This window comes from Rhopilema esculentum, chromosome 6 (assembly GCF_057945365.1).
Source record: "Rhopilema esculentum isolate cy_ngs chromosome 6, ASM5794536v1, whole genome shotgun sequence".
In the NCBI taxonomy this organism is placed as follows: domain Eukaryota; kingdom Metazoa; phylum Cnidaria; class Scyphozoa; order Rhizostomeae; family Rhizostomatidae; genus Rhopilema; species Rhopilema esculentum.
The window spans coordinates 9519928-9546510 of NC_142820.1; the positions used below are offsets into that span (position 1 = coordinate 9519928).

The 26583-nt window shown below is 34.8% G+C and overlaps 2 protein-coding genes across 7 annotated transcripts in view; one reads left to right on the forward strand and one right to left on the reverse strand.

Moving 5' to 3' along the window:
• LOC135686798 (neuropeptide FF receptor 2) overlaps window positions 1–21512 on the forward strand; it is a 41769-nt gene extending 20257 nt beyond the window's left edge. For 2 of the 5 annotated variants that reach the window (XM_065203140.2, XM_065203141.2), the window contains exons 2-4: window positions 1125–1190; window positions 10763–10918; window positions 18441–21512. In XM_065203140.2, coding sequence (XP_065059212.2) covers window positions 18453–19541 — 1089 coding nt within the window. In that variant the 5' untranslated portion in view covers window positions 1125–1190; window positions 10763–10918; window positions 18441–18452 and the 3' untranslated portion in view covers window positions 19542–21512. Of the gene's footprint in view, window positions 1–1124; window positions 1191–9566; window positions 9583–10762; window positions 10919–12414; window positions 17998–18440 lie in introns of those variants that run through there. The other 3 variants (XM_065203142.2, XM_065203143.2, XM_065203139.2) reach the window with 3 other exon arrangements.
• Window positions 19917–26583, reverse strand: part of LOC135686796 (glycine receptor subunit alpha-1) — a 41508-nt gene continuing 34841 nt past the window's right edge. For both annotated transcript variants that reach the window (XM_089108945.1, XM_065203137.2), the window contains 2 exons: window positions 24855–25204; window positions 19917–24407 (listed from right to left, as the gene is read on the reverse strand). In XM_089108945.1, coding sequence (XP_088965071.1) covers window positions 24132–24407; window positions 24855–25204 — 626 coding nt within the window. In that variant the 3' untranslated portion in view covers window positions 19917–24131. The remainder of the gene's footprint in view (window positions 24408–24854; window positions 25205–26583) is intronic.

Genomic DNA, 26583 nt, shown 5'->3' on the forward strand with positions numbered 1-26583 from the left:
GTATTCAATCAGCCCTGTCGTTTTGCAACTTAAATTCCTTATCTACAACATTTGTTTGTAGGCTCATTTAGTAGCGGCCCCAGTTCTTGGCAGGATCAATCTTGTTATTCGTCTAAATCCGATGAGAAAATGTTGGGGGAGGGGTAATATTTTGGTAACGTACTTTTTGTGACGTAATCCTATGATTTTCAAACTGCTTTTAAATAGCCAAAAGTGAATCACAGGCGTTTCCTTCAGGTAAAAATGGCGTTCCTTGCTAGTAGAAGGGCATTTTCTGGTGCTAAAAAGCGCGTGGCCAGCGCCGCCAAAGTTTTACTGTCCATTTCACCTTATAATGACCCTCCCTTTGTAATTTTGAATGGAGGGAAGAATTATCGTGTATTCATTTTAACTGTGGAGCAAATTTTCCTATAAAATTGTTTTTACATAAAGGCATTATCTAATTCAGTTTTCATACCTCCTTTTCTGTTGCTGTACACAGATACAGCTGCTTGTGCAATCAACCAATTGCTTTATGCTATCACACCTCCGTTTATTATGACACCCGATCTATGTTGCTTCATCGAAATCGTACCAAAACTCGTCTATTTCATCCCGCCCCCTATAATAACATCCTTATTAATGCTTTATATCGAAACGGTGATGAAGTGGATAACACTGTTGCCCCCAAGCCACTGTGGGCAGACATATACTGGCTCGAGGCCTTCGTGCCTCACTCAAAGAGGCACGATGTCAAAGGAGCACAAAAATGATTAAGAAACAGTGTCAGGGCTGAGCAGGGTCTAGGTAGTTTCACAAAAGTAACAAAGCATGAAATGCGAAAGGAAAGGGACCTTTTTGAATTTAACAAGCATTTTTAGAAGCTGGAAGTAGAGGAGGCCGTGTTCAGTGCACCAATCAAAACACAGCTGGCTTTTATCGGCTTTATCTTAGCTTCTTTTAACCAATCAGTGATTGCAGTGACAGCAAATTTGCAGGGCAAATCACATCTTTGGTTCATAATTATGTGTGTTTGCAAATGTTGCGGACGGATATTGAGTAAACATTTTAACAAGCTTTGAGACAGCTGAATGCTTGCGTCACCCAAAATTGACTCGTAATAAAGCTGCTTAGCTTTCTTTTAGGTCAGCATTCTAATGCACTAAGAATACAGATGTCGCCAAGCGAATGCCATGCCTGATTGAGTGTCGGTGAGTCAAACACCTATGGTTATTGAGATTTCTTTTCATTTAACCTATTTTAGTAAAATGTGCAAGTTTATTGTCACCCTAAGCAGCTAAGAATCATTATCCAATCTCTTGTGTTTATCAGTAGCCTTTTTATAATACAATGTAGTGCAATGGATTTGCGGATATAAAACCAGCATAAATGCAACTACACGAAACTGATACTGCTGTGATACCATCCCTTCATAATACCTGTCTTCGCTAAGAATTATTTCTAAATTCCTATGATTCATAAAAAGAAACGGGTCTCTTAAGTTTTGAAAATAGTTTCAAGTTTGTGGACGTGAATAGTGTCTAACAGTAGAGCCCAGGGTGATTTTTATGATAAAATTTCTCAAAGATATGGCGGCAGCAGCAGAAACACTAGCAGTGGGCAAAAATTTTTAATAAATAACCATTTCAACATGGCAACTCATTACAACCAAGTTACGGGACCTTTCTGATTTGTTTTGAAGTCTAGGTGCTTGCAAATAAAAGCGACGTTGCAAAAATACATCGCGTAAAGTCTGCCTTCTCTTGATGTTCCTTCAATCTGAAACAATGGCGATTTCTTGATAATAGCACATGAAAATATTTTGATTTAAATCAAAAGATATTCCTTACAGTTGATACATTATTACTTTGAGGAAAATAAAATAAAGAAGCGACAATTCTTCTTGGTAAGTTTTCAAATCATGGGAACATAAAAAGGACCCCAAATCTTCATACTTTCCTCTTTCACAGCAGAATAAAAAGATTATTTATTTTGTGGTAGACACAGACTCAGCAGATTTGAAATGAACTGTGTTTACACTAGACAACATTATAAGCTTTTAATCTTTTTGTGTGATTCTCTTCCTTTATAAAAAAAGTTATTGGAAAGAATTGCGACTATGGAAATTTGGATATAAAGCTTTTGAATAAGTCAATTTGTCTTTTTGTGGTTACTCAATGCAATAACAGAAACCATTTTCTTTTGAGGCGAACCACTATAAAAATTCATTACTAATTAATTATTTTCCAACCGTATACATAATCTAGGTAAACCCTTAATGGAATTGCCAAAATTAGCCGACTAGATACAAAGCTTTAGATAAAATAAAGTGCATACATATTTGATATTCCGCAAAAAGCAGTTGATAGATACTTGCAATATAGATTTAATCGCAGAAATAGCACATTGTTGGTATCGGTATCATCTGATCGTGCAGAATCTTCAACCAATTTCTATTCAAATATTATAGTAATTATCATATTGCTGTCTAGAGTGCTCAACTTATCGGAGCGATTAGATAGACTAAAATAAATAGACTATTGCCACACAACTCTGAGTTTCATGTGTAAACAATCATCACATTAACAGCAAGCAAGATATAACGGTGAAAACGAATAATCGAGCACAATCAGACGAAGTTAATTGTGTAGAGCGATAAATCGCAACAGCTACATTCTAAGATCGAAAATTGCTAATCAAAAGTTTGTTCTGGTGTCTACATTGGTTTATAAATTCTGTTATATTAATAAGTATTTTATTGTCACCTAAAGATTGAATTATATAAAATTTTTCTGTCAGGCATTACTTACAAAAATTACTTCTAGCTGTGCTCTTTATTCTCTTGACAATTTTCCATTTAATAGTTGGTATCTTTCCTTGTTCCTTCAATTTCCAGATATATTTTGAAAGTTCAGTTCTCTTTTTATATCTTTCGTGTGATGGATCAATGTTAAAACTTTAGCCACTTTTTCATTGTATATAATGGGTGTTAATTTTTCATATATATATAATGGGTGTTATTTAATTTTAAGCAAAGGGTGTTCTTTACTTTTAAACATTCCCAGGCTCCATTCATTTTATTCCAGATGTTCTTGATTCCTCAATTTTTCGTGTTGGATTCAGCTTCCCTTTACACGTAGTCATTGCCATTGCTTCGTCAGCCTTCTTTTATATATAAAAAACAATAATAAACAAAAAACAAAACATGACAGCTTGTTAAGCCAAGCAAGTACTTTTTCTACTTCTGATTGAAATAAAATCTAGAGAAAAAGCGCTGATTGTATAAAATTCACGTCACAATTCTTGCAGAAAACCATCCAGGCTATTTAAAATATTGATCACTCCTCCTCAAAAGTTCCTTGAGGCTGTCGTCGGTAATCTACTTTCCCATTTAGTTTGTACATTGAAATTCTGGTAAATGATACATTTGAAAGAAATGCAAAAGTCAAATGCTTTTTATAAAGATCGTTTAGGACATTTTGAAGCCCAAAGACGAAGCACAAAATTTAGGTATAGAGTACCGAAGTGATGACGTCATAAATATCTATTTTTAGAATTTCTGAATTTTGATCCCAGAACCTAAAAGAGCAACATAAAATACCTATAAATATGCAAAATCAGTTAAAGGAATAACGAATTGGCTGAGATATGGCCACATTAGCACAGTCTCTTGCCCCATCAAACCTCTGTAATTTGGTCTTGGTTCATAACTTTATGAACCAGGCCAGAATAACAGTAATCCGTTAGCAAACTTCAAATCTTCTGTTGGCCATATCTCGCCTAATTTGGAATGTATCTAGCTAATTTTGCACATTGAGAGGTATTTTATGCCGTTCTTTCAGATTATGCGGCCAAATTTAAGAAATTCTAAAAATAGATTTTTGATGACGTCACACTTCGGTACTCTATAGAAGCATCTGCACTGGCTGTGCGTATCATGAAAGATTGAAAGCAAGATTCTTATGTTTGATTGCAAATGTTTTACTGAAATTGCATCCCACTACCTTAAGGAACTTGTGCCAAAGTATGAGCTTGCCTGTGCGACATGTTACCTAGTGACTGTTACCAATTGAAGTTGAAGCACTACACAAAAAAGATCGCATTTTCGCCAGACAATATCTTGGCAAATGTAAGATAGATGCTATAACATAGGCGCTTTAACCTATCAGGCTTGTGTTAAAGCAATCGAGGCTGCTTCTACGCAAACCTCGTATGCAACAGCGACTAAAATGGCCCGATAAGAAGATGTAAACAAAAGCATCACAACATTGTTCACAAACCAATCTTTTAGGATAAACATATTATAAAAATTTAAAAAAACATTTTTAAATAACTCATATACCTTTTAAATAAGGTTATTAAACTCTTAGATTAGATTCGATATATATCTTATCTAAGTCTAGTCTCCTTTATACAAAACCATCCAATAACAGTAAACTAGAAAGAGTTTATTTTTCATTTAATCTTTAAAATAATAAATGAATAGATTGTTGGTTTGAGCAATCCTAACAAGTTGTAGGTTTTTACTCTAATCGTTATTCAAAACGAACTTCCAAACTTGTAACTAGTTTTAAATGTTGCAAAGGATCTATGAGCTCTGGTTTTTCGTGATAAACTTCATATTAATGATTATCATATCTATTCTATCCTCTATAACTGGGTTACTTAAGAAGTATCTCTTTGAGCCCTCTAGATGGTTAATTTGCATGAAGTTATCATGAAACAGCGTACCAACGAGATTGATTTGGAAATAAATGCTAAAAAAATTTTGGCTTGCTGAGGGACGCTGTTAATGATTGTACACGCGGTACATCAATTTGCATTGTACAGTAAAAGTAAAATGAATTATCTGAGAAATGAGCACTACAGGACAGAAAAAGACAAAAGGCCGTTACTCTGAAGTTATAAATATTACATGGATACATGCTAAGTTAACACATGCATACAACCAATAGCTTATAGATCAATTTTGCTAATCGATTCAATGTGATGAAAAAGTCTAATGTCAAGCAGCAAGACATCTTTATGAAAACTTTCAACTTCCAAAATGCTGACTGTCTAAATTGCATCTGAATCTTCAAATCTCACTACGGTAGCAGATTTTGAGGGTTAAAAGCAGGATGCACACTACTTTAACAGTAATGATTAAAACGATTGGCAAAAACCCAAACTCAAATGCGCAAGTTCCTGGAATGATTCAGACTGTTGACTTTAGAATGAAAAACATTATTTAAACTTTGCATTGCTTATTAGGCCTTGCCGCTTTGTGCTAAATATGTTTGTGTCAATATTTTTCGTACAAAGCTTGGGCCAGAAGATTTCATTCAAAACCTACTTTTGTAAAGACGATAGCTGTAAAGATATAAGCTCACACTTTCGAAAACATTAGACTAAGACACAAGTTACATACTCTTTTTTGATTTAGAATATTGAGAATCAAATTATTCATTTTCATTTTCTTTCAAAATACTGAAATTAAGATACTGTATAGCCCCGTTAAATATCACCGCTGTTTTCAACTTTTTTGGATTTTGATAACGTGTCAAACCTTCAACCAAAAAGTATTTTCTAGCTGTTTTCAAAATTGAAGTTTGAACTTGTTTCTTCTATTTGCAACCTAATGCAAGTGTTTCTTACTTTCTATATATCTTTATATCTGATTTAACATTAATTTTCAGTCAGTCCCTTCAAAACATAGAAAATACATTTTTTTAGTTTTGCCTGAATACTAACTCATCTCAGAAGTTTTAATTTGGACCTTGCAATTTCTAATAAGCCACTAATGTGGTGGAATAATTGCCAAAGTACTTGGAACATCCAGCAGTACACGTTTTGCCTTTATATTTTGAATTCTTTTCCCGGATACTCCTTCTTTCGCACCCCTTTTCCCTTTAAACAATATTGATAATTTAGAAAAATGCCATAGAGGTCGCAGGAAGGAAGGTACTTCCTTATCCTCTACGTCGCTTTGTTCAAACCAACCTTGTTCAAAAGAGGGAAGGGAATGGCTGAATTTGCCCTTGACAACTGACGTTAGTGTACAAGATAATTTGGCAGGTATTGTAGTTAGCAGGTTCTTCCAAACAGTAGCTTTAATGGTCTAACCGTCTACGTTAATTTAATGCCTTATCATTTATCAAATTTGTTCATAAGACTTTTATTCAAACTTTCTTGCTCAAATGAACCTCCTTCCCATCTGCAAAAGTATACCAAGCAAAAGAGGCTCGCTGAATTAAGGAGGAACCAAAGTAAAAAAGAAATAGGCCCGTGAATTATATTGTAAAATTTCAGATACAACGCAAACCAGAGTAGCTTTTGCTTTCTGCAAAAGACTTAACTGCTGTAGAAATTCACAGGGTCGTTTCAAGATAAGATAAGATGTCGAATTTTACCGCAAGGAATAAAAATGAAAGAAAATATTCGATATTGCTGATTGTGTAATCTACCGAATCCTTTGATGTAATCCTTATTATCGTCAAACTTTCCTGGCTCTCTTCCACGAAGCTCATCTCTATGATAGACAAAAGTAAAACCTCAGAAGACTTCTTTTGGCTACCATATGAGCAATAACTATGAAAAAGCTCAATTATAATCCGTTTCCAATAAAACAAACTCATAACAAAATGGACTTTTCAATATTTGCATAGGAAATTGCTGTGGCTGAGCGAGTTTCCTTTTAATAAACCCTCCTTATAAAGAGCTACTACTATTCCTGGTCACTTCAAAATTCCTTACAACGGGTTACAACTGTACTCTTCTGCCCTGCTTTCTGATCCATTGTACTATTTGCGTTTCTTGTTTACATTATTGCGCGAAGAACGATGCTTGTACAGATAATTTGATTTGATGACGAGTGTACGCTGTATTCATTTTGTAAGGACATTTTTCACAATAAATGTTGTATACTTTTTGGAAATCCTTGAAATAAATTAACCTAGAAGTCTCAGAAACTTTTTCACCCGATTCTAATTCTTCAAAAGAGGCGCACAATTTTCAAAAAAGGGGTGCCAGACTTGCTTCAAGTCGGTGAGGGAGGGGCAACTGCCCCTAGTTGCCCCCCCCCTAAATCCACCACTGCTCCTCTTACGCAACCCCAGTTTTGTAGCTCAAAAGATAGTAGGAAAAATCTTCTGTTTATAAAGCATTTTTATACATTGCTTCTTTCAAGAGTCTTTGTATTATAGGGTACTTTTTGACAGTTTATGCCAACTAGGTTCTTAATCAGGTTCTTAACTTCTATAGAGTAGATATTGTTGCTGATTATCAGAGAGTAGCAATAGATCTGCTTTGTTTTTCATTTCAAATATTTGATAATGTACTAATGTTACCAAAAGGCCATCAACAATTGAACAATGATTCAGTATTGTAGATAAAATTGTAGCAATAATTTCTTCATAATATCAGTTCAAATTCAACATACATCGTGCATTTTTAGTTTTATTTTAACAATTTAATTTTTTATCATCTTTTTAGTTTTTGGCTGAAAGTAGATAAATTAAATGATTAAACCCCACATATAAGAACATGTTGTAAATTTTTGGCTAAGCAGGTTCTTATATTTTGGAGTATTAAAAAAGTAAATTTTTGCCAGAAGATTCTTAAATACTTGGGTTCTTACATGCGGGTTATTACTGTACTGAAAAAAATCCACCTTTTCTTCGCCATTACCACTCCTATGAGCAGGTTGAATTCTGAAGTTTCATGAATCATTTGCAGGTGTTATTTTAAACTAACCAAATTTATCTAGAAAGAAATAGACGAATCAACATTATAATGCTGAAGTCAGTATTTGTATTTCAACAACTGAGATCTGATTGTCGAAGTTAAAACAGAAGTAGGTTAGAGGTACACTTGTCTATTTGAAGGTAGTTAAAAAAATATAAGCATGGTTTGTTCTTAAAAGGAAACAATCGTACAGCAGGCTACACAAGATATTCAGACCAAAAAGAAGTGTAGCATACATTTTTTGTATGCTACACTTCCACACTTTTCAGGTAGCCATAACCATTAGCGTAGCCAGGGTGGTAAAATTGGGTTCCACATAGCGGAGTTGAGCTAGAAAAAATTGAGAGTCCAAGCCTTTTTGAACACCAGAAAATGCCCTTTTTAAAGAGATTTTCGCCATCAAGATCAATCGTTTCAATATCAAAGCTCAGCCGGGGATGCTTCAAATGACATATTTGAGTTTCGTTCCAGTCCGAATGTGATGTTGGCCAAATCACTTGCTGAAATTTTTTGGTCGGACTGTAACCACACAATTAGTCGTCCGAATAGTTTTTCTAATTCGATATGATTGTCAGCAATGCATCAATGTTTGTACCAGGTGCGCAAATGAATTGGTATTAATTGAAATCAACGAAAGCTGTAGTCAATGTTGTAACCAAATTAATAGTTTGTCTTGATAATAGGAGACCTATTTAGGCTTCCCGTTGGTTAAAGAAAACAAGCAAGAATAATTACTTGCTGTTGGAATTGCACAAAACGACCGACCTAAGTAGTTAAAGAGGCGTTTATTTAGATCATGTAAAGATTCAATCGACAATTTTATGGTATATTCTATTGCAAACCAAAATATTTTCTAGTTTCTAGGCGCTATTTAAAAGTTGAAAAGAAGCTTACTTTTTTTTAATCTAGTTATTATAAAATGGAATCACATGAAGTTCAAAAATTCACTCTTTTAAACAAAGCACAATTTGCAGAAGCAAATACAGTGATTATCGAGCTCATTCTTCAAGCCTTTTTCTTTCATAACTGTAAGAATTGCAAATGTATAACTTCATAGAGATTGTTGACCCAAGGAAAAACCACTAAGATGGACTTTTTATTCAATATCTGAAATATTTTATTACCTACATTTTAACTACAAAATACATTTAACCACTGTCGCTGGAATGAATATTCATCGTCAACTGTGGCGAGGAAAGGTTTATTCTAGTTTATTCAGAAAAATCATGTTTATGTAGAAATATAAATTCGGTTTTCCTTACAATGAATGATCTTACCGCGACGGATCACTTCAAGATTTGCAAAAGTGCATTCAAATAAAAAGAGAATCATTAAATGGCGGCAAAAATTGCCAACATGACTCCTTTGGAGATATCAGTTTTAAGTTGAAGATTTCAGTGATCTGAATGTTAGATACAGGTCAACATCAGATTGATAGAAGCACCTCCAGATCGCCAGGTAGATTATCTTAACCCAGGCCTTACCAAGGCCGATTGTGCTAACAGCAAAAACTTTTGCCTGGATCGAGAAGGCATTTAATTTAACACGTCTTTATACTGGCATTTGTAAGGCTTAATCTTATTTCGGAATGATTGAAAATAAAAGTTGAACGCTTATTTCATTAAATTCTAAACCTTATCATCACTAGTTTAAATCATAAACTGTGTTTTAAAAGTGCCAGAACTTCACCTAAACTTCGAATATTTATTATTCTTATATTTATTTACTAGATCTTTCAACCTAGAATATTTCATTGAAAAATACTTCGGTTTATATTCAACTATTTGTGAAAAGTTTTGGGGTTTTTTCGCAAAGTTAAAAACATCCCATGTTTTTTTTGCAGTCTGATTATACATATTGCCTTGATGTTTCAAAAAGGTGAATGTGATGACTTTTTCTAAATTTGTTTTGTTTTCATTTGATTTCACGCGAGAGAATGAAATTATAACCAATCATTGAAAGTGTCCTGTTTTGTCATCATAAACAGTGCATGAATATTCAATAGATTGACTGAACTAACAATAAAACTAAGAAAAAGCTAACGGTATTGACGTAGATATCAAGTTCTTTGTTTAGAGACTAGGACATTTAATAAGCGAGAAAGGCAACACTTCTTACCAACACCCCCCCCCCCCCCCTCCTCGTCTTCTCTATGTGTTATAAGATTAGTGATCACATGTTCATTTTAATTCCCCACGCACTGTCAGTATATTGTTTAAAGCTTCGAGCAATTCTGGCTTATTGCGAAAGTTGAAATTTGAGTATTGTGGGCTGCTAGTCGACCTGTGTCATGATTCCAGCTAGTTTCCAAAGCAGCCTTTAAGAGACTAAATAAGTACCAACAAATCTTACATTTCATACATTCTGATATTCTAAGGTATCTCTATCGTAAAATTCTATTGAAATGGAATTATACCCTGCAAGACGCCTGCGCCATTCCCCTTTACCCGCTCGAAACCCAACAATCTCATTTTACAAATATTATGCCTATAGTTTCCCTGAAACTTGGTTTCTTTAACAACAGTCTTCCTTTAGAATTCTTTCTTCAAGCCGACGTCAGATAGATACCAGTTAGATTCCAAAACAACCTTTAGTTTCAACTTTTTTAAATTGGTTTTCCATGCTGTTTTTGAAACTTCTTTTGTTCAATAAGAGTAAATAAAAAGATTGATTTTGACATCTAAAGCTGTTATTGAAATGAAAATGCACTCTTAAATTAAAGCACCTATTTCACCATCGTCGCCATTTGAATCGAGAAGAGACGAAAAACTTTTATGTTTTAAATTTGAACAGTTGATTTTAGGAGCCTTCTGGAGCAGTTTGACAAATATCAGCAGCAAAAATGTGTAATGTGAAACCTGTCAGCTAATTCAGTAGGCCGAATACTTTTATCAGCAATAGCCCGCCGGTTTCCTGTCACTTGTTGACTTCCCCAATTAAATCTATATAATCGCCATGGCTGAAGAAAACGATCCTTCATACTTCTCAATTTAAGCGGTCAACTCTATGATTATACGTTAAATCTAATCACTAACTGGTCCGTTCTTCTTCACGACAGCCATTGCACCTGCCACATTCCGCTATAAAGTCGTCGGTTTAGAGCAATCAATCAGTTGTGTTGAGATCTAGTTGAATATCGTTTCGTCTCACAGTCAGTGGTCATCAACTTTTAGAGCAAAGACAAGTCTTGAATAATCCATTGGAATCAACAAAAGTAAGCATTCTTATTACTAGTATATATTCAATTCTTGTATTTTTTACTATTATTTAACCAAATCTACAATTTTGGTTGTGAGTTGTGACTATTCGTTTTTTCGTTTTTTAAGAAAGTAATACATATCATTCCTCGTATATTTCAAGCATTCCAGGAACTTCCCGTTTTTCCATCAACTAATGAGATATATCTTACAGGACCGCTCGCAAAGTTTGATTTATGGTAACATGCATTCGCGGTGCCACTATACACCACGCTATTCGAATAATTTTTTGCATATCCAGCTTCCGAATTCGGTTAGAAAGCTATCTCAAATGATACCTTATGACAACAAGCTTTCTTCTGTCACGCAAGCTACTTGAGTTACGCTGGTCTTTCGTTAATCAGAGTTTTCCCATGCTAGTGAAATTCAACAAAGAAAATTCTTGCCTTATTTTTTGTCGAAACCTCTGCTTCATAAGTTACTGTACAATGCTAGTTTTTTTAATAAACGAGTTTCACATTTCATAGTCAGTAGTTCGTATGTCAAGCCGAGTATCTGCTTATTCTAAATGTTTATCCCTTCATTTCATTGCAATGTCATTGTGATTATTAAAGTGTTTCTGCTGAGATCATTTTCAAAAGTTCTGCTCATTTTCGGGCAAAAGTCGCACTTGATTAGCTAGATTCAATTGTCAAGCCACCATAGTGAAAATCACAGCGGAAGTAAGTCACCTGCAAATAAAATTTTCAAAAGCAGATTTTAAACGTTATTAAGGTTGTGCAAAAGCTGCATGTAAACTGTAAACATTAAAATGTTGAACTTATTCACGTTTCATTATTTAAGCACATTAATCCACGAAAATAAGATGTTTGCAGATTCTATGCAAAGCAGATGTTTTTTTGGGGTTGTTTTGCAGAAGCCTTTCCCGACGTCAATTCCACTTGCGAAAACAACAAATTTTGATATCTCTATTATGCGATCTTTGGAAAAAAACACCGTGGAACAAATTTTTATCGCTGATGAATATTTAGTTTGAAATTCAGGTAGCTAACTTCGAAAGTTTTCAAACTATCCTTACTAAGAAAAGCGATTGAAATCAAGGCCTGCTTACCTTCAGTTTTCAGATGATTTCAGATGAAGTTTTTTTCTTTATCATTTCTGTGGCATTTTCAGTTCTTAAAATGTTTTTTGCAGTAGCGTCTAACACCAAAGATAAAACAACACTATCATTCGTCCCAGTAAACTCAAATCCGTTGCTTTGCTTCTCAAGCGAACTCTTTTAATGAAAACTTTAATATCTTAATTATTGTCCTCTTATTTGGATGTTTTGCAGTAGGAAAAGTAATAGCCAGATAAACCGGATTTATGAAAGAGCAACGAGAATTGCTCATGATGATTATAAATCAACTTTCAAACAACTTTTGATAAAGAATAAAACAATAACTTCTCATGAGAAAAATTTACAATAACTTATGATAGTAATTTACAAAACATTTAACGGATTGAATCAACCTTTTATGGATGAAATATTTTCCATAAATGAATATATGGATTTAATACCGTATCATACAAATGTAGCCAAATGTGTAACTCGGTTCCAAAAGATATAAATTACTCCCCTAGTTTACAAATATTCAAGAAGAAAAATCTCAGAATTAGCGTTGTTAATCTAAGTTAGTTGGTTTTAATTAGCTTGAGTATGCATAGCTAGAAATTGTACCAACTTTAAACAACTAAAAAAAAGCTGTGACCAAAATTTATTTAGTCCATAGAAGTAAAAACCAGGGATCCGATAGTATCATAAATGTACTACAATATTCAGTACTACAAGATAAGAATCTTAATATCATTTCATATCGCTATTTTGATTTAAAATCATACACTTATTATTGCTAGGTAGCGTACCAATGGCTAGTCTGTTAACATCTATGCTATAAATCTAAATTTCCATCAAATATCGATTGGTACATGATTTGCTTTCTAAACAGCAGGGAAATAACGGTATCTTTTTATGCAGATTTGGCAAAGCTTGGGACTTTGGGAATAGGTTTTAGAGAGTTAGATGAATTTTCCAAGTTGCCTAGCTCATTGATAGCATCATTGACAAATTTGATAGCGAGGTATTGTGATTTCAGGCTTAGAAGCAAATAATGATATTGAATGTTGTGCAGCCACAATAATAACAACAAAGAAAAAGATATATGATATAAGAAAAATGCCACCAGACAGTTTACTTTGCATTTGAAAGAGCCGCACTGGTTTGAAGCAAAATGTTGCCAGCTTAAACTGATTTATGGTGAATTGAAAATCCTTTTAAGCTTTCGGCTTAACCAACAGCAAGGTCTTCTTGTGCCTCGATGCCGTGGTATGAAATGATGAAAAAAGCTTGCAAGTCATCCGTTCTTAGGTTTTCCTCTAATGCACCCTTCACAATGTCTTCCAATGCCATGCGTGTTTATGAATCCGGTGCGAGCAAAAGAGCCGAATTGAAACGTTAAGTCAAAGCTGCTGCATGAAACACAAAGAAAGTTTTCCCTTTTTGAAAAAGAAAAGACCAAGATTTTCCAAGCTCAAATCAACCTCCGCAGGGAGAACAGAACGAAGAAAAATTCACGGACCATGTCTTTACTTAATCTTCTGAATATCCTGAAAGGAACGATGAAAGGGCGAGTGAACCTTTTACACAAGCAAAATCATGCCAGCGAGATCTCCCAAAGTGTTATCCAACTGAGAATGGTCATCTTTGTTAAGATGTGCTTGATGCTTGATGCTATTGAATTTGCAGCTTAGGCTATGTCGGCAAGGTGGTTCATTTGAGTATATAAAGGAAGATGAATCTGTCTCTATAATTTAAGTGCTAGATTTTTTAATAAACACGTTAGAAGCATTTAGAAGCATTATAGCTCTGTTATTCGATCCATGAATATCTGGGAAGAACTTAGATGAGAATCAAAAGAAATATGATAGGCGGCAGAATTCTTCTTCAGATGTTGTTGTGTACTATTTCTTCAAGGGTTTTTCGGGCTCTAAATTTGACTAAAATGTAGTTAAGCAGAGGGGCCCCAAAACACTTCTTTTAGTAGGGGCCCCGAAACACTTATTTTAATAAGGGTCCCACACTGCTTCGTTACACTACTGATACTATATGAAATCTAATCAAAAATTTCAATTTAAAAATGAGCTGAGCTGGAAGAAATTCTTAAGACAGAATTTGTAGAAGAATCTGCTTTGAAGGCTTTATGACTATTTGGTATCAGAAAGCCACGTCACAATTTATTCCTTGCTGTTCACGAAACATGGCTTATTCTAGAAGAATCAAAATTTGCTTACCTGTAGCACCTGTTAAAAAACCATATGACCCAGAGTGCTTGATAAGATAACAAGATCTATAAGCATTTCTATTGAATCTAAGGATTGCTTTTGCCGATTCGGAAATAATATATCACTGATTGCCTATGCTTGCTTATAGCTGAGGCTGACTAACAAAATAGGAAAAGCGTGCATGACATAAAATAGGATCTAATAGAAATTTGATAAACAGCCCGCTGTAATTCTAATCATGTTACGTGGCATGTGCATCTTGATGATCTTTTCAATTCTTGATGTTTTATTCCTCAAAAATTGATCAGCATCTAAAAAATTCAAGATCATTATCAACATTCATGACCATAGCTCTTTTGTGATGAAAATACACTTCATTGAATCACACGGCATTTAAAAGATATGTAATATTGATAATTGATAATCTTCTCAGGTTTGCAAAATGCTCAAATATACACAATCCAAGTTCTTTTTCTAATTGAGATTTGCTACCTAATTTTTTCTTGATACCTGATACTAACCTTCTTTAGAATTAATTCTACAAATATTCGAGGTTTTATTTTATAATTGGAAAGTTTAAAGAGCAGATATTCCCTTCGGAAAATATTTCAAGATAAAAGAGAAAATTATTGTTTTATGAGCCTGTTTGTGAGTTCTGTTTATTTTTTCACATTGCAGAACCTTTTCGGTTCAATGTTAAAATTTTGGGGGGTTTAAACCATGTTAAACCATGTTAGGCGATGTTAAACCAGAAATAGCTTCATCTGATGATTTACTTATTTGAAATACAGATTTTCCTTTATCTGGCAACGATTGGTAATTCACCAAGTTTAAAACCAAAGCTCAAAACCAATACATCTTTTGAAGCCTGTGGACTGCCCTACAGTGGTGAAAAATGCTTTTGGAATTTTTTAACAAAGTATAAATCCTAGAAAAGGACTTTTTAAAAGTGAGAGTGTGAAAGCACTTTAGCCAGCAGCTGAAAAACAAAGAAGAATCGTCTACCACTGGAGGTGCTGTGGGAACCCTTTAAGCGTTTTGAATTAAGAAATGCTTGGAAAGAAGGTATATTCTCATAAATAAAACATCCTAAATTCGAAAAATAAGCCAAGAAAGGTTTAAAAAAGTTTGTTTTTGCGGCGAGTGAAACAGCAACGGACAGTTCCTGCGCATTTAGTTAGGCATACACCTGCACCCTGTGAGTCTTTCAGCGATCTTACATCTTAGAATACAGCTCTTTTTTGAAGTTCTGTTTTGTTCCTTTTTCATAGACCTTTTCAAGGGTCACTTTGTGAGCAAATGTATTGCACAATCTGCCAAAAATGGCAGCAGCGCCGCGAACTCTCTATAGCAAAATGAAATTCAAGTAGCTACTGCAGGTAAATAAAAGTTTTAAGATGATAGTTAGAATTGGAGTTAATGGAAAATTTATCAAAGTAAAACAATGAAAATGAAAAATGTTAATTTTCCCGAGTTTTTTAAAGTAAGTCTTGGTTGCATGTTCTTCGTACTGAAAAGGGCCTGATTTCGGATACCATTTCGTAACATGTTGCAACAGAATTAAATCGATAAAACACTTCAGTAGCCTTTAAATTCATTTTTCCCATTTGCGATGTTTAGAGAACAGATAATACTGTAAATTGCTCAAAACAGCATTTCAGCTCCTCGTTGAATGAAAATACAAAAATTTCTGCGATGAACAGTCGTAAGCAGTGACACGCAAATGCCTGAAATGTCATCATTAAAAACGGCTGTGAAAGTGTCACTTTTCGCTAAATTCAAGGCCAATAATGATCTTCTGGGATCTAAAACACCTAAATGTAATCTTGCCAAAGTTCACTTAAGAATCATTTGGCGTTTAAAAGTAACCAATTGTAAAAGTTTTTGATTGAATTTTTCAAGCCAAGGTTTTCAAATCATTGAGACTCTCCAATGTAAGATTTAACTATTTGAAATTTTAAAAGATATTTTTCACAAAATTAAGATAAAATGGGTTGCAAAAGGTTTAAAGTTTTGTTTCATTCAGGTTTAATCATGGAATGATGCTTAATGGTTTCACAAAAGTGGTTTGAATTTTGAAGGGGATGTTGTTCACAACGCTGACGCCATTATTCATTCGTCGAAGTGGTGTAATACTTTTGCTCACCTAGTGTAGTTTAACGTCATTTCGAGATTCAAAAAACCTATTGAAAACGCCGTCAATTGAGAACTTTTATTATCTAGGTTTCTCAAAACAGAATTCAAATGGAAAAAAGCAACCATGCAGTCCTGTGCTTACATGCGATTTTTCAGGAAGTTATTTGCTATGAAAAACATAAAAAAAATTATATCTCTCTATCTACACACCAAGTCTTCACAGTTGACCCAAATTTCCCAGTAGTTTGCTGAGGTTCAAAAACACAATTTAATAGAACTTTCATTGCTAGGAAAGAAATTTCTTTCAAATTGTGTATAATTCTGCAAAACCTGAAATTGTATAGAAAAAGAGGGAAGTAAAAGAGTAAAAGAAGAAATATGAGAGTTAGTAGCAAATACAAACACTATTCTGTATATAGTATTAAAAGGAAAGTTGTATAAAGCTTTGTCAAAGATATCCTTCAAACAAGTCTAACAAAGCTGCACGCTCCATATTTACTTAGTCGCATTCTTAATAGGTTTGATTAAATATTACATAGTTCCAAATGCTGAGAAAACGTTAAATTTCAATTAGGTGTTGACTTTGCAATTAAGTATAAACTTTTTTTTTAAAGTTATGTTTTTGATTTTGCAGTTTTTTTCCAAATAGCTAGTAAATTCAATCTCTTAGATGCAAATAAGGCTACTAACTTCTGGCTTGCTTTCTTTCCATTTGGTACTCTTCTTTTGAACTTATGACAACTACATAAATTCAGTTGAAAATTTATTCATTGATTCCTTGAATCTTGTTTATTGTCGTCACAATATAAAATTTTCTTTGTTATGCACACCTCAAGATCTCTCTAGCATAAACTTTCCTTTTTAATTTTTAGAGTCTCTTTCTTATTTAGATTTTCTATTCACTTTTCTGCTTGTCAGCTGAGCTAAAGAAACCTCATTAAATGCTTTGACTAGCAAACAATCAAAGCCTACAAAGTAACGCGCACTTCTAGAAATCACAAAACATGAAGTCAGAAAACTATGCCAAAAGCGCTGTCGTGAAAGGAGAAAGCAGCATCATGACGAACAATAATTCTTCATAAATTTATCATTGTCAAAATGAGTCGGGATTATAAATACATCGTTTTGTACTCGCAATCTTAAACAGCTTCTAAGCAGCTCTCAAATTGCCTCAAGAAAGATCTTTTGTGTTGTAAACCACTAATTTCTCTTGATACTTCTCAAGCAGAGACGACAGTAGATTTTTCTGTAAGTATACATTGAGTCATGAATCGACCTTCAACTGTTATGCAACATTTCTAATCTTTTAAGGCTTTTGTTACTGTTCGGAGTGTTTTCCATTTGAAAGCTGCGAATGTAGCGAAAGTGCGATCAAGACATAGCTACGAGAATGCGCCATTTGTAACTGAAAAGTTCAAAGGAAAGCGAGCTGCCTGCCAAGGTTGACTAGAGCATTTGGCATATTGCTATCAGATAAATGGTCCTTTTGATAGCAAAATAGTCTAGTGTCAGTGTGGGAAAAATATAAGGATAATATGTTGGAAGGGTTTTGCTACTGGACGTAGTGTTGGATGTCTCCCAACTTGAGGAATGCGTAAATACAACCGTACTTAAAGAAAATGCTATTGAAGTAAAGAAGGTAAGATAGTATAACGCACAATGTGATTGATAAATGAAATTATTGCTTGCCATTATCCGTAAAAAGTTCAACATTTGGACTCAATGATAAATTAAATGTGTAAGAGCTTGACAGATAAGAAACCGTTGTCTTGTGCAATCGGTTGTTGGTGAGAATTTCCACAGTCATTTTTCCGAGACACAGGCGCTCGTTCACAAAGTTTGACCTTCATATTTTTTTCTGGTATCGCTCTTTCCTTAATTGAACAGGCTCAACCCAGTATTGAAAGTGTAACCATTTTCTTTAAGGTTATGTTTTGCATTAAAGTTTTATGATTATTTTACTATGCGGCCGTACATTGGTAGTTTTTTTCTTTAAATTTTGGGTCTTCAAGTAAAATGCGTGAAAAATCATTTCCACCGTGAAGGTCAAATCAACATAACCTTTATTTCTTTTGATTCTAGATTCTAATCGCAATGGAAAACACAACGTTGTCTCCTACGTCACAAGCAAACAATGTATCAAACAGCAGCCATAACTTTGCAGTTGAGGGGAAATCGAAAAACCTTATCATTGCAGAAATAACAGTCTACTGCATCGTATTCTTTCTCAGCTCCATTGGCAATATCGTCGTTATACTTGTTGTTTCCCGGAAAAGACGCATGCAGACAGTGACTAACTGGCTTATTGTAAACCTTGCAATTGCTGATCTAGCAGTGACTCTCATCTGTATACCTGTTGAGATTCCTCTCATTTTAAAAGGTGTTTGGCTGTATGGGAGGGTATTTTGTCATATGTTGTACCCTTTGCAAACAATGACGATCTATGCCTCAGTTTATACACTCGTCGCAATGAGCCTCACAAGGTACTGGGCTATACGTCATCCTTTCCGCCGCCAAATGTCAACTAAACAAGCAAAGATCCTCATATGTTTCTTATGGCTGATTAGCTTCAGTTTTGTAGTCCCCTATATCATACGCCTGAACTATGACCCTAGCCAACAAGCTTGCATCGAAGTTAGCACGCCTCAAGGCAAACGGAACTACACTATTGCTATCTTCGTCAGCCAGTACATATTTCCGTTAATGCTTATTCTGTTTGCTTACATCCTGATTGCCGTTGAGCTGAGCGGCAACCCCAAAGGTGATGCAACTCTAACGCAGAAACAGAAACAGAAGGAGAACACAAAAGTATTGACAATGGTCGTTGTAGTAACGGTAACGTTTGCGTGCTGCGTCTTGCCTTATCATGTTGTTGGTTTATATCTAGAGTTTTCCAAAAGTAAAGCATTTCCCAACCAAGCTGAAGTCTCTACACTGTCTTACTTGCTCTTATTTGCCAACTCATGCATGAATCCAATAATCTATAACGCCTTCAATTCTAAATTTCGTGAATCGTTCAAAGATCTCTGGAATGAGCTCCTGAATTGTGGCAAGACTCGTGACTATATGCAAAGAAGACGCTATGCAACGATGTATCAGAGAGAGAAAAGCGTGCAAAATGGTAGAGATTCGAATGCTAACCATGGAGACCAAGACGTAGAGCTATGCACGCTCGTCACTTGAGCCGTATGAGCAGTTTTAAAGACGCTGATTCGATGTCGATGAGTTTAAGGCATCATAGACAAGCCCTTTCTAAAGTGATGTGTTGTAGCATTAGAGACATACTTTTGCAACGCACGTCAGCTTTGCATTCACGCCAGAACGATGGAAAAGGGAACAATTTGAAAACAAAAAGATTTGAAAAAATGGGACGGTTCGAAGTTGTTTGCAAATTTGATGCAGCTTAAATGCCATAAGCGTTAATATTTAATGCGTACTATTTTCTGGCAGTTGGGCATGTGAGAGAGTTCTCAAAAGATAGATAACGTTGGTCGGTGTTCCTGAAGGAAATCAGCTTGCATATCTAACTTGAATGCTGGCAGGTTTTTAAACCAACGAAACCGAAAACTTCAAATGCCTTGTTTGCCTAAATTGAAGCCAGTCAGTATGACTGCAGAATAATCATTTCTTGAATAGTATCATGAACACAAGATCGCATTTTCATAATTTGCTGTTTCCAAACTGCAAGTTAAAAGCTTTGTCTGTACTTATCAAATGTTGTTATTCAAAAGTTAGCAACGGTGCTAAGGATGATTTTCAGAATATAAGGCAAGCTAGTAGCTCAAATGCGTTTGTTAACAATCCATGAGAATCCATGTGATCCTTTGAAACGGTGTTATAGGACTTAAGCAAAGTTTAAGAATAACTAATTTCCATGAATTGAGGTATTGTTTTAATGACAAGATAAGTATTTCGGTTTCATTCGTCCATAGAATAATCTCTGCTCGCAAAATATTGATTTATTTTTAAAGAATCTAATTAATTCAACATAACTCATTAAAACGATCAAACGTTTTCTTTTGATGTGGTAGTTTTCAGCATTGTTTTGTTACAATATTAATAGCCTGGTTTACGTGAAGATTAATTCCACATCAAAATTTTAAAGCGCAATTAGCCATTCACAAACGTATAGGAAAATCGTAGCCACATGATACTGCCATATTCTAAAGCTCTTAATAATGCATGGATATAAAGATGCCTCTTATCCAGTCTCTAATTTCATAACAAGGATTATCTACGGCTCAAAATCTTTCACTAAAGATATTTAAACATAATCCTGGCGCAGTTTCAGAATTTCCTATGGCCTAAGTCTATATATGGTGCGATGCTGATAGATTGCTGTAATGTTAGTAGCTAGAAGTACGTAGACCAGAGCCTCTTTTAAATCTAATTTAAGACTTAGCAGTAGACATTTACAATAGTTCGTGTATAAATATTGTGTATATACGTCTCTAAGGATATCTTTACCTTGTTCAAGTAATCTAACAAGCTTTTCGTAAAGATAAATATCGGATTCACATAAAATAAAACCTTTGAGATCATTTTTGCTCTTTTGATTAACAATACAGCACACATATAAAATATTATTTTCTCAACCCCATGAAAGGGCATTCCCAGTGAAAAGGGAATTCAATATCAATTGTTTTGGTTAGGGGAATCTTTAAACCTTTTACAGCAGATACATCACGTGTACATGACGTTCGCGTGTACAAGAGGTTCACGTGTATGTGACTTGAAAATTCGATCTTATTAATCATTCTGACAAAAGACTAGGAATAAAGTTTCGAAAAAACCCAATGGATCAGATGTAGTTTAACTGTTATTGATTTTACTTGATTTGCCCGTTTCTTGACACTCAAAAGATTGCTTTACTTTGCTGTTTGCTCTACAAGATTGCTTTACAAGACTGTTGACAAGATTAAGTGGTCGCATTTCTCAAAATCAATTATGATACAATCCGCTGTTGCTTTGGAGGAAGCTCCCTCTCTTTGTCAACTAGAGCTAGCTTCTGAATTCAGAAGAAATCTGGTCATGCTTCTGAACTTTTAATCTGTTAGCAGCTTTTGTTAATAGTATGCAGTGATGCAATATGTAAATATTCCTGTTAATAACTCTGTATTTAGATAAATAACGGTGAATACAGAATCTAGTGCATTTTCTTCGTTATTATTCGCGTTCAAGCTGGTCGGCTCGTCGTTTTTCATAGCATTGGATAATCTTCACAAGTTAACTCTGCATGAAACTTGAAAACATCAAGCTGTTACTTGTTCAGAGTTCACTATATCTACCAAAAGAGTGAACTTACAGTATCCACTTACCTCACAAATGTAAAACTGTGAACGTGCTTTATACCAGCATTATCACAAGAGTTGGGAAACTTTTTAGGTTTCCCATTGTATTGAGTTGAACCTGTTAAGTCTAATTGAAAAAAAGCTAGAGTATTACCTTTTCCTTTATGAACAATTGAATTCGTAGTTTGTAACTGAAATTTGCATAGAATTGATGTGCTCAGAATAACTCAATAAAGATTAATCTTCTTTGTAGAATGGAAGGTAACGCATAAGCTTGAAATTCAGTTCAATAGTTTCTATTCCATAGCTCTGATGTGCTTGAAGAAACACGTGATACCAAAACAGGTTTAAATTCTGTAGGTCATTTTCTAAGAAAATGGCAACTGTTCGCATACATGTTAAATGCTGCTCTCTACCTAGACTCATCAAGGTTGCATGTTTTAGAAATCATAGTGGTCCACAAGGACTTCAGAACTTCACCAAATATTACTGTATTAGCAAAAAAGGTAAAAATCTTGATTTGGTTTGAAGTTAAGGAAATGGGGATGAACTGATCACTATCTAAAAGCAGCTTCTGTTCTATTGAAATGTAATTTTGATATTTGCTTTTCGTCAATGAAAACAAAGAAAAACGATTGGATTAACCCTACAAATATATGCTTTCCAGCTAGCTAATGCAATCTGCTGACCAGAAGAAAAAGTATCAAAAAAGAGACGATTTTCTAGATTTATAATGTAAGCTTTAAAAAATTTGGTTTAGTGTATGTTAACAAACATCCTCCCAAATAAGTGTCTTATTGGTTATTGAGTTGGAAGAACAGAAGTGGTGTATGTGCTAATGGTTATAATTCTGGTTACACGATTTTGCAGTTTCTTTAGTTTGTCTTTGGTTTTGCTGGGATTGCGCATTACCTACACATTATGCAACAATCTCGAAATTCTGATCCAACCAGACATTGACACATTTGCTGTTCTGTATATTAATGCCTCTGCTCTGCCAGTGATAATTCTAAAGCAACTTGGATCGCAGACAGTGAATGATAGGATTGAAATGGAGACAAGTCTTTGCATAATGACACTAGGATGGGATGTAAGGGAGGGGTGTGACACTCTCCTCGACGAAGTATCCATTGTAGAAACGTGAAGTTTTCTGCCACGTAAGGGAGCTTTATCGAGATGTTTTCAGACATGTCGGTATATTTGTTAGGCTCGCCCACTTTGTCAGCAAAGGAGATCATCTAGACAGAGAATTTATAACAACAATCGAGCAAAGTGCCTAACTTTAGTCTTTGCTCTTGATTTGGGTACTTTCAGCCTTGCTAACAAGAAAAATAATTCTTATTTTCATCTTTTTCCATTGTGTTTGACATGCTCTACACCACTCAAATGTGATCTTCTTGTTTGCCGTGAATAGAAGTCCCGTAGCAGTTTTTGCTTAGAGCCACAGATGCTTTCATTACGCCAAATCACATAAAAAGTAGTATTGACTATCACTAAATCGCGCATAGATTTCTTCCTAAACAATGGAACAGAGCTTGATTTCTAGATGGGGTTTGTGGTCTTTATCCTTGCAAAGAAAACAAGTTTTACTGTCCACTGCCGACCACCTCTGGCAGCCCAGTACAAGTACATGAGCTAAGTATGTACTTGTATATTCTCCAACACTAGCATCGTCAATACTTAGTTTCCCAGACGGGCAAATATATCAGCTAAAATGATATTCTTGAGTTGCTGAATAACACGAAGGTCAAAAAACTTCAAAATCGAGATAAGCAACCTAAATTACACGCTTTTGAATTCCACGTGCTTGAAAATTGCAGAACCGCCATTTTGATGACGTCATGCAAACTTTAAATAGCAATAACTCATTATTTTCAGGTTTGATAGCGTTTATTCTTTAGAACTTTTTGCTCCTATTACAATGCAAAAGAAGATGGTTGGAGCGATTTTTCAAAAAAGAGAATTAATAATTTTGATGACCGAGGAAAATGACGTCATCGATCATGTGATTTCTTTTGTGTTACAAAAAGGTATCCAGGGCTAAAAATATTCTGCAAGGCTAGAGTACCCAAATCAAGAGCAAAAATTAAGGCTAGGCACTTCGCTCGATTGTTGTTAAAAATTCCCTGTCTTATCCGTCACTCTCTCCATGGAAGCTCCTGCGTGATGAGGCTTCATCATATGTTATACGACAGGTTGTCTGCAATCAGCCCTTGCTACTTTGCGAAAACCAATACCCAGCCATGTGTCTCTTTACTAATGCGGCCAAGAAAAGCAACCTTTCAACCGAAAATCTCGTCTTGAAAACTGACAAGCATGAACGAGCCACTTCAGGTTCATTGAGATCATTCTGCTACTTTTGTTCAAATATACTTAACTTTATCATTCTAGAAGTTTGATTCAAACCATTCTAGAGTTTGAGGCACTCATCGACAGTTCAAAATAAGAAAGAAAACTCATATTTTCTGCTTGATTTGTTGCCTTACTTGTGTGTAGAATATACAATGAAGTAAATTGCGTTAAGAACTGCAAACGTAAGAGGAAAAACCCGCTTTGAGAAATGGTCTAAAACATGGTATTCTTCTTTGTGTTGAAAGTGAGCTTTGTAGAGGTAAGTCGTAAATCTTCCGAGGAATCCTTTGACAATAATCTCAGGAACAGCCTGTGTCTTTGGAGAAATACATATACGAGATGAAGAATTCTTCAAGATTCCAGGTGTTGCATCTCCTTGTGCCTCTTGGCGGGCGCTTTTCTCTCTCTTGAAATAAAAGATAGATAATTTAAGTTATGATTGGATATCGATGCCTAACAGGAATAATCATAGAAAATTGCTTGACGATAGCATTTGCCAATAAACAAGAAAATGAAATTTAGAAAAATCCGGTTTCGTGCACCAAAGCGTATCCAGCTTTGCATTGGCGGAATCGAGCACTGTATGACTGACCGGTAAAAATATTATTTTCATTTACCAGAAACTGATGCGTTCTTTTTAAAGCTTTTTCTTTCTTCTTCCTTAAACCTGTAATTCGTTTCTGCTACTCTTTTCCTTTGCATTTATCATCAGCAATGGACTAATTGAACTGACTTTAAAAGTTTCTAGATTCTGAATTCATTCACTTGACATTTATCATGAATAATATAAATTCTGATAACAAAAAAGACTTTACTTTACTTCGAAAAAAGCTTTGCTTGAAAGCTTGAGTACCTTTTCTTTTGATTTCCTTTCAATAATTCTCACTCGAATATCGACCGTCTGCACAAATGCAAATTCGATAAGGGTAGCAAAAACTAAAATGAAGCAGGAGAGGGAGTATATATCGACTGAACGAATGCTGGTTGTTGGTGGTAAAGAACTCTGGATGCTGACAATAAAGGTCACCACTGTGAGGACGATAGTTGTTGACATGATGGTGCGGGCTGGAGTAGATCGATAGTCGATCCAAAATGAGCCAAAGCTCAGTATGACAATCAGAATCAACGGTAGATAGATCCGAACAAAGTAATGCGAGAGGCGTCGATGGAATGACAGGCGAATCACCAGTTCGTCGTATGACTCTAAAATAAGAAAGATAACTCCGTGAATGGCTAATGGTTTTATTATGAAATATATAATTACAGGGTGGATGGCTGATTCTGCAATGTGATTCTCACAAAGAAGAAGCAACTGTATAAGATATACAGCATCATATACATGCCAAAAGAAAGCTGGCCTTGGGCTCTCTATGCAAGGATCCAAAACCAGTTCGCTGTCTCGCTTGATAAAGAAGAGGTTGACGTACTACGAGTTATATCTGCTCCCCATACCAGACTAATCCGGCATGAATTCTGTAGGATTGACATTACCTTTATTACTCTCAAGGATGCTTACTTATTATTTTAATGATGTTTTTTATCCCATTACTTTTATGTCATTGAAAGTGTTATTCATGACTAAAATCCTAAAGGTTTGAGAAGAATCCTCCGATGTATATGAGAATAGAGATGAAGAGAGAGCTTTTTGAATAAGACAACTGTTGTGTTGTTTAACACAAAAGAAATGACCCTTATATGGATTCTTGAGGAGCAATGGCTAAGATGACATTGGGGCTGTATAGTTATGCTGCGATAGAAAAAATGAAACAAAAACGTTTTATCGACAAGAACATGGCTCTGATTGCAAAATTTGTTTTTGAACAATAGACAATTTTTCTCATTTCTATAAGGTCGAAAGAACCGATTTGCTACTATGGTGCAAAAAACCGAATTTTCAAAAACATATTTTGCTCGATAATTTGACAATTCAATCGGCTTGTTTCATACATTCACCCTATTGGAAATGAAAAATGTAGAGGTCACTATGCTTCCAAGTTCAAATTCTTATCTGTACAAAGTTAATATTAAGGACTGAATCTGCTTTTCGAAATGTTAGTTGGTTATTTTTGTGTAAGCACAAGCCGATTAGAAGTCGAAAGAAATGTGCTGATATTCTGTTGAAAATCTAGATATCATTTTTATGTAGAAAGTACTGCAATTTTCAATCAAAGAAGGACAAAAAAGGACTTTGCCTTAATCACTTTGACATCAGGTACCCCTTAAATGATTTGGAAATAGACAATTTTATGTGTATTTTGCAGCTTTTTCTTGGGTCAGATTTGTTGTGGGATGTCTTTTGATCAAAACTGAATAAACATGCAAGCATGACAAAAATCCCTTTTTCTCAAGATTTAATCCTTTTAGTCAGCAAGCACCTCTGCAAATGTTCAGACGATTAATGTTGGTTTCTAATACCAGATTTAAAGAATCGTTTATCGGGCACAATATTTCTATAGATAAAATAATCTTGCTAGTTTCCGAAACTCTTATCTACACAACTTAACAATTTTATTAAGATAGTGTTTCTGGTATCATTAAGACTGTGAAATAAGTACTCGGTAGATTGAAATGTAAAAGCAATG